Source organism: Sycon ciliatum, chromosome 9 (genome assembly GCF_964019385.1).
Source record: "Sycon ciliatum chromosome 9, ocSycCili1.1, whole genome shotgun sequence".
Taxonomy (NCBI): domain Eukaryota; kingdom Metazoa; phylum Porifera; class Calcarea; order Leucosolenida; family Sycettidae; genus Sycon; species Sycon ciliatum.
The window spans coordinates 29,960,012-29,969,357 of NC_088651.1; the positions used below are offsets into that span (position 1 = coordinate 29,960,012).

Below are 9,346 nucleotides of genomic sequence, written 5' to 3' on the forward strand. Positions count from 1 at the left end.
AAGGGATTTATAGTATTGCATTATGGAAGTACAAAAGTGTAGACAAGAAGGAGAACAGGAAGACGACAACTCAAGGCTAGACTACAACAGAACTGGAGACCCACAGGAGCATGCGCTCTTCTATGTGAGTGGCTCTCATTGCCAAGGGGAACGAGCGGGAAATACAAATAGTGAGTATGTACAGGTTGTAGCATAAATACACCTATTACAGCGGTATGTGCCCACCGCGCTCAATCCGGCCGACCTGGTCTCTTGAGGAACGTCAGTGCAAGAGTTGGCGGGAAGCAGTTTATGGTGGAACGGTCCTGGCTTCTTGGGTGCCGCTGAAAGTGAATGGCCAGTTCAGCCGGAACTGAAGCCCCGTCCGTCAACTCTGGAGTTGAAGAAAGTCAACCAACCAAAGGACGAGTCCATCGAGCTGACTGCGGCGACCGTCGACCAATGCCACAGCGAGCTGAATCGTCTAGAGCCAAGCCGCTACTCCGACTGGGTACGATTGTGCTGTATTCATGCTTGGTGTGTGCGATTCGCTACGAATTGCTCGGTACCACCCGCAAAGCGAGAGTTTGACGAATTATCGCCACAGGCAATCCAGGACTCTGATGAGTTCTACATCAAGCGAGCGCAGCAACAGTCGCTACCAGAGTACGCTGCAGTTTAAGCAGGCAAGCCGATCCCTGCAACCAGCAAGCTGGTCTCGCTCAAGCCAATGATTGACGACGCTGGCCTTCTACGCGTCGGAGGTCGACTACAGCATGCTGACTTCTTGACTGCAGAACAGCGCAATCCGATCGTCCTACCACGAGGAGATCATGTGACACAGCTGATTGTCAAGGCATGTCACAAACGAGGATACCACGCGTTCAGTGTCAGCCACACGCTAGGCGAACTCTCATCGCGCTACTGGATCGTCGCTGGCCGCGAAGAGGTGCGAGCTTGGGAAGCCAAGTGTGCGAGGTGCGCCTGGAACTGTACGAAGCCGGCAATGCAGGTGATGGCGCCACAACCTGAGTGCGGTACGCGCATTCGGCCGAGTCTCTGTAGACCACGCCGGACAGTTTATGAAGAAGCAGGGTCGCGGCAAGACACAACACAAGCGGTATCTGTGCTTGTTCACCTGCTTGCAGACGAGAGCAGTACATCTCGAGCTGTCATTCGCGTTGACAACGGACTTGTTCCTGCAGGTGTACGTACGCTTCGCCAATCGACGGGGAGTACCGATCGACGTCATCTCCGACAATGGCACGAAATTCGTCGGCTTCACCAATGAGCTTGCTCAGCTAGTCAAGCAGCTTGATGCAGAGGCGATTCAGCGGCAGACAGCGGATCCGCAGACTAGCTGGCGTTTCAACCCTCCAGCAGCACCACATTTCGGCGGAGTGCATGAGGCGTTAGTAAAATCGGCAAAGCGTGCTATCTCGGCGATTCTGAAGAACGCGGAGGTCACAAACGAGGAGCTATTGTCTGCTATTCTCGGTGCAGAGGCGCTCATGAACGCACGACCCCTGTCCTACATGTCGGCAGATGGTCGTGACCCGACTTCACTAATGCCCAACCATTTCCTGTTTGGCTGGGTCGGTACTCGGTTTGCACCTGCAGGAGTGGACGAGAGCGAGTTAAACCCTCGGCAACGCTGGCGTGTAGTGCAAGAACTCATGCTGCACTTTTGGCGGAGACGGATGCAGGAAGTCGTGCCAGAGCTGAACCGGCGACTCAAGTGGAGGACGGCCGAGACAGACCTCAAGGTCGACGGTATCGATCTAGTGACATCCCAAGACAACCACGGGGCACCTGGCCAATGGATCGTGTCACCGAAGTGCACCCTGGTCCAGACGGACACGTACGAGTTGTGAAGGTCAAGGTGGGCGACAAGACCTACACCCGCCCAACCGTGCTTCTTTGCAAGCTGTTCTGTGAGTAGCTCCTTGTTTGCCTATTTCAGAACAATAGTCAATTTTCGTATTTTTGTGGTCACTGTGAATTTAAGCACAGTGAGAAGGGAGAGAAATGTTTAGAAGAGTATCTCTTTGTCGTTGTTACTATAATTGAGTGGCACATTCGAACTACAATTCTACGAGTACTAGTTTGAAATTGCGTGATGAATTTGAGCAATTGTTACGTTGTACAGCAGGTACGAACAATTAATATTAACATACGGGCTTTCGTTTCGGAGTCCCGCGCTGTGACTCACCTAATTTCTATTTCGTTTGCCTTGTATTGTCTGACTAGGGGCGCTGTCACCCCGTCGGGTGCGAGCACCCTTGGACAGAAGCACTTCACTGAACGACAGTGTTCATTTTCGTTTCCCTCTTCTGCTTCTGTTGCACAGTTTGAATGTGTGCTTTTTTCGTACTCTGCTCACGATCGAACCATGCGCGGATCGATCTCCATAATTTTACCTTCCGTTGCCATGACTAGCCTGATTACAATTTTTACCTGTCAGGAGTGGATGCAAATTTGCGAGCTCCTGACCTTTACTCCTTTTCCGGTTTCCTGGGGCACTAGGCTCATGGAACACCAGTAAATAGTGATAATTATAATGGCGCGGCAACTCGACCCCAATATGGACATCGCCGTGCTTACTGATGACGAGCTCAAGGAGCTCATCCAGCGACTGGGACTGGAGTTCCCACGAAAGGCGAACAGGCCAATGCTGATTGCCCTACTGAGAGGATCTAAGGACTCGGCTCCCGTAAGTCATGCTAACCCTGATGCAGCTAGCCTTTGCGCCGCACTCTCCGAACTCACCGGGGTAGTAAGGGAACTGAAATCAGAGCTAAAGACGATGAAAGATGTGAATGTACAGCTGAGAGATTCCGACAGGGAAATTCAGGCGTTGAAGGACGACGTGCAAAAGCTCCGACGTGAACTGCATGCTGAAGAAGATCACCAATCCCGTTTGACCCACGTCCACGCTGACCCTGGGGATACAACTCATCTCAGAACTACTACAAGTAGTACTCTCCCCATGCACTTTAGTATGAGTACCAACGCTACCCCAGACCTGTCACATGCACCGGTTCAAACACAAAGCCCAGCTGCACAGCACATTGTAGAAAATGTGTATGCAGACTCCGCAAGGCAGCCACCAAGGCCGCATGCACCTGGCCATGACAAACGTACGCAAAAGCCAAACCACCATGGGGAGGAGACATCGCGGTACACAGCACCGAAAACACCCAAGAGTGCACCTGGACTCGTAGGACGACCCCGCATGACGGTGTACTGCATTGGAAATGTTCACCCGGACTGCGATGTGGATTCAAAAGTTGAACACTGCAAAGCACAAGGTGTATCTGTAGTACAAAGCGTCGTGTACACCTGCGTGCACTTTAGAACAGCCTCTGCTCGTATTACAGTCTTGGTCACGGACGCCAAGAAGGTCGCGGAAGAATCGCTCTGGCCTGACGAAGTTGGCCGTACTGTAAGAGAGTGGCGATTTGGTACAGAGGCCTGGGTTCCCAAACCCGTTAAAGCATAATGGCTCAAACCACCGACCCACTCCCCCTGAACCCGCATGCTCAACACACCAATCGGATCAGCATGAAGCTTAATCCACACGCCGCCCCGTTTCACCCACACACCCACCACCTGGACCAGCACAGTAGAACACTTAACATTGGTCACATCAAAATAGTATAATTATTACGCAGTCTACGCCACAAACTGCGTGAAGTTGAAAGTATAATGATAGAACAGCAGCTGGATATACTAGCCGTATCCAAGACCTGGCTAGATAACAGTGTCTATGACCTGGAAGTGCATATCCGTAGTCAGCTGAAAGTATTTGAGGCTGTTTGTATTCGTTTGCTTAAGCCTGATTTTTGTAAGCGGAAGAAACGTGTAGTTGCATTAAGATTGTTTTCGTAGGTGCACAGCATTATTGTTTGCCTCACTACACAGTTTTAGCGTTACAATTAGTTTCTCACCCGCCGTTGCACTTGGCTCTCACTTCACTTCTATTGTCTCACCCTCCCTCATTCTATTTTAGCACTTTATTTTGTTCTCGTAACACATTATTGAATGTATTTTTAATCATTGTTCAGCATGGTTACTCTTCAGTCACGACTTTCCACTGATGAATGTGACAAGAAAATTAATTTTTGGTAAACTTGTATGCCTTCGTTGTAGTTTGGCGATGACAGCAGAATTTGTTTTCTTTATTGCTATTATAAAATTGTTGTCTCCACGTCGATTATTTAAAATAAAATAAATAAAAAATAATACAAGAGGAACGTTTTAATAAATTATTTCACTCAACCCGTGGTCCATGACTAATAGACCGATCCCCTTATTATTGTCTGGGTTCGAGCAAGGGGGCAACTCCGCAGTGGCGTGGGATCCTGCTGCACACATGCGACCAACCTCACCTCGGCTGTGCACGACTTCTCGCATGCGAAGTGCAGAGCACGCGAAATCTATATGCAGTGCAAGCCTGTCTACAAAAAATGTCACAAGGACTTTTGATTTGAGCTGTTTTGTTTTGTTTAGACGTCTTCCTTTTTTCGATTTCAGGATGCCTTCTCAGGATCATTGCTGCGTTCCTCACTCTCAGAACAGGAGGACGAAGCAAACAAGTCATTTCACTCCTTTCCTCCTCCGATTCCGACCCATCCGTCCAGAATCAGCAAAAGACGTAGAACGATTTGCGGACCTACTTGACGTGGCAGTCATCAATCTGAAGGATATGCAGCGGACTGAGGAGCTGGGCAACGGTTCCCTGTATGCCAAGCTGTTGTCTAAAATGACGGAAGCCATGGTAGTCAACTTTCAACGCTGGCTCTACGAAAACCACGAACCCGAGAATGTGGAAACCCTGCTGACCTGGGTAAATAGTGAGGCAGAATTCGCAGTCATAGCTGCCGAGTCAGTCCGGGGAGTGACCTCGCAAACCCGTCAACAGGAGTCCAGCACTGCACGGCCAAGGGACGTGAGCAGCCATGGACGAGGAGCAGATCGGCGTACCTCGCATCACACCTTCGTGAGCTCAAGCACTAGTGGCGACCTGTCGAGCCGCAACCGCTCTTGTCCAGCATGTGGCCAGGGTCATCCAGTGTGGCGATGCCCAACATTTCAATCGCAAAGTGTCACAAGGCGTTGGGCCACAGCACGAGGAGCCGCATTGTGCTACAGGTGTTTAGACAGCGGGCATAGTGGGTCGAACTGCACACGCAGCCGCACCTGTGGGATCGACGGCTGCACGGAAACGCACAACCGCCTGCTCCACTCATCAAACAGTGACACCAGTATGGACCCTGCGGCGAGGAGACCAGCTGGAGCTCAGAGCAGTAACAACCAGGGTATGGCAAAGCCAAGAGCAGCACCCAGTCAACCAGACAGGTCAGGCCAGATGTCTGGGCCTCCTTCATCCGTCATGAACACGGAAGGGGAGTCAGTGTCCGAAACCGGTGCGCATGCCAGAACGCATCACGGCCAGCAAGTTGAGCCACAGACAGCCCTGCGGACAGTGCCGGTGACCTTGGTAAACGGCAACCGCAAGATTGCGGTGAATGCCCTACTTGATGACGGCAGCACCGTGTCCTACATGAACAGTAGCATCGCAGCTGAACTGGGTCTGGCAGGAGAACAAAAGAGTATTACGGTGTCTGTCCTCAACGGAGCAGCGACAACGTTCAACACCGCCTCAGTGAACTGTCAAATCAGCAGCAGCGACGGAAGTGCCAGGTATGACTTCACGGCATGGACAACCAACAATGTGACCGCATCACTCAAGGCAATTAACTGGAACAATCAGCGAGATCGGTGGCAGCACTTGAGAGAGGTCCCATTCCCTCCTCTCAATGGAACAAAACACATCGACATACTCATCGGAGTCGACCATCCGTACCTACATGCATCGCTAGATGAGATTGCAGGAGGTCCAGGAGAACCTGTTGCACGAAGAACTCCACTAGGCTGGACTTGTGTCGGGCTTGTCAATCCCGACGCCACAGCCATCACATCACTGAACGGTCACAGTACGACAACCGCCAGTCTCAAGCAACTTAACCAGGTCGTGCAGCGTTTCTGGGAGATCGATCAGAGCGGCACCCAGCTACGCAGCCAAGTGCAGTTGACAACAGCCGAGCAGCAGGCCACAGACCGCGTCGCAACATCGCTGATTGGCACTAGCAGCGGGCGCTACGAGATCCAGCTGCCATGGAACGCCAGGAAAGTAGAGCTCAGAAACAACTACGCTATGGCACTGCGCCGACTCGGCAGCACAGAGAAGCGACTGCAGCACAGCAGCGAAGTAGCAGCAGCATACAGCCAAGCCATTGATGATTACGTGCACAAGGGCTATGTAGAGCAAGTGCAAGCAGCGGACATCGCCAATTCCGGTTGGTTCCTGCCACATTTCCCCATTGTGCGTATGGACAAGAGTACGACGAAGGTACGCATGGTGTTTGATGCTGCTGCACATTATCAGGGCATTTCTTTGAACGACGCCATCTTGCCTGGTCCGAAGCTTCAGAGAGAGCTATTTGACGTGCTGCTACGATTCCGTCGAAACTCAGTAGCCCTGGTCTGTGATGTCAAAGAGATGTACTTGCAAATCGAAATACACCCGGACGATCGCAAGCACCTCCGGTTTCTCTGGCGTACACAAGACGAGGTCAACGTGTACCAATTCAATCGACTGGTGTTTGGACTCAACGTTTCACCATTCATCGCACACTACGTCATCCAGAACCATGCGCGGCAACATGCAGTGACGCACCCTCGAGGCGCCGAAGCAGTTCTGGAGTCAACCTACATGGATGACACACTGGATTCAGTGGAGAGTGACGAGAAAGCAGTTGAACTCTATCACCAGCTATCGTTTGTGTGGAGCACCGCCGGGATGAAAGCCAGAAAGTGGCTGAGCAACTCGCCAACAGTCCTGCAGAGCGTTCCGCAGGAAGACCGGCAATCATCAATCGACTTGTCAGGAGAGCTACCAACAACCAAGACGCTTGGTGTACAGTGGCGGCCTGACAGTGACCAGTTTGGCTTTACATTCTCGAAGCCAGCAGACAACAACATCACGAAGCGCCTAGTGGTGCGACACATCGCTACAGTGTTCGACCCATTAGGATTCCTAGCACCATTCGTTGTGCGTGGGAAAATCTGCATCCAGGAAATGTGGGTAGCCGGTCTGGATTGGGATACCCCAGCGCCAGAGGCAATAGCGGGTAAGGCTCGAGCTTGGTTGAACGAACTCTGCGACACAGATGCCATCCAGATACCGTGCTGTCTCTACCCGAATAGTGAAGCCCCGGACGAGGTACTGCACGTCTTCACTGATGCGTCAACGCTAGCCTACGGAACAGTTTGTTACGCAGTGTCAACCCTTGCAGATGGACAGGTCTGTGTTCGTATGGTTGCTGCAAAGACACACGTCGCACCGCTCAAGACCATCAGCGTACCCCGTCTCGAGCTGATGGGAGCCATGCTCGGCCTCCAGTTAGCACAGTCTACAGCTCAGGCACTCAAGATTCCGAAGTCAGCAGTTGTCTATTGGAGTGATAGCGTGGATGTCCTCTGCTGGATTCGCAACCCCAGTCGCATCCACAAGCCATTTGTCGCGCATCGTATCGGGGAGATACAGCTGGCAATGCAACCAGAACAGTGGCGCTACGTGCCAACGAAGTGCAACCCAGCAGACCTCGCGTCCCGTGGAACCTCAGTAACCAGCCTCATCACCAGCCAGCTGTGGTGGGAGGGACCGCAATTTCTGCAGCAAGAGCAATCGACGTGGCCACCAGCACCGGCACAGCTTTCATTGACGGACAATGCGAAGCAAGAAGTGAAGAAGGACCATCGGGCTACGGCATCACAGAGCCAACAACAGCAGACGTTCACAGGCAGCATCACTGCCGCCGACTTGGGACGCTTGGACCCGTCTCGCTATTCCGAGTTTAATCGACTCCTACACGTCACAGCCTGGGTGTTCCGGTTTATCCAGAATTGTCGCACACCGGCCAGCAAGTTAGTGACGTCCACGCTGACGGCAGATGAGCTGAAGGACGCAAGAACGTACCACTGCAGAACAGCACAGCAACAAGCGCTTGAGTACAACACCGTGAGGCAGAAGAACTCACTGCCCAAGGCCAGCAGTCTGAGGCAGTTCCAGCCGTTAATCGATGCGGACGGGTTGATGCGGGTTGGTGGTCGTCTTCAACATGCCGAATTTCTATCGTTCGACCAGCAGTGCCCGATAATACTGCCAAAGGGACACCGAATCACGCAACTCATCATCAAGTCGTACCATGATCGCGGTAATCATACATGCGGCGTCAATCACATGCTATCGGAGCTATCAAATCAGTACTGGTTGCTCGGTGGGCGTGACAAGATTCGTTCCTGTGAGTCCAACTGTGCCAGATGCAAGCTACGAAAAACATCGACAGCAGAACAGGTAATGGCTCCCTTGCCGAAGGTACGAGTCAGCCTGCCGCTACGAGCCTTCGCACGAGTCGCAGTGGACTACGCTGGGCCATTTACAACAAAGCAAGGACGAGGCAAGACCCGAGCCAAGAGGTACCTCTGTCTGTTCGCTTGCCATCTGACATGTGCCGTTCACTTGGAGCTAGCGTACGGTCTCGACGTGGACTCGTTCCTCCAAGCGTATCATCGCTTCACCAACCGGAGAGGAACGCCATTGGAAGTCACATCCGACAATGGAACAACCTTTGTGGGCGCCAAAAATGAGCTCCGTGAGTTGGCAAAGGCGCTAGATGTCGACAAGCTCCAGCAAAGCATGGCGCAAGAAGGCACACGTTGGCACTTCAACCCACCTAGTGGACCGCACTTTGGTGGCGCACACGAAGCACTGATCAAGGTAGCGAAACGAGCTTTGTCTGCCACACTCAGCAACCGCGATACGACTGACGAGGAGTTGTACACCGCCATTACCGGTGCTGAAGCGCTGATGAACTCCCGCCCATTGGGATACCAGTCAGCCAACCCACGTGATCCGTTACCGCTAACGCCGAACCATTTCTTGCATGGGCAGCAGGGCATGCCATTCGTCCCAGCTGGCACTGACGGGACGCAATGGACACTCAAACAGCGATGGCGGATGGTCCAGTACATCGTACTTCAATTCTGGCGCCGCTGGATGAAGGAAATTGTGCCAGAGCTGAACCGTCGCAAGAAGTGGGCTCAGACCAAGCCAGGTCTCACCGTCGGAGATGTTGTGCTAGTCGTGTCACCAGACATTGCACGAGGAGAGTGGCCACTAGCAAGAGTGGCGGAAGTGTACCCAGGCAGTGATGGGCATGTTCGAGTCGTGAAGATCAAGGTCCGAGGAAAGTATCTGACACGGCCTATCACTCGACTGTGCCGTATTGACGCGGAGTGA

At 52.5% G+C, this 9,346-nt stretch overlaps 1 protein-coding gene across 1 annotated transcript; it reads left to right on the forward strand.

Annotated features, from left to right (window-relative positions):
• Positions 1-2,539: 2,539 nt before the first annotated feature.
• LOC135824426 (uncharacterized) lies at positions 2,540-9,346 on the forward strand. The gene is made up of 2 exons (XM_065337160.1): positions 2,540-2,692; positions 4,556-9,346. The coding sequence occupies exons 1-2, from the start codon at positions 2,540-2,542 to the stop codon at positions 9,344-9,346; spliced, it is 4,944 nt and encodes a 1,647-aa protein (XP_065193232.1).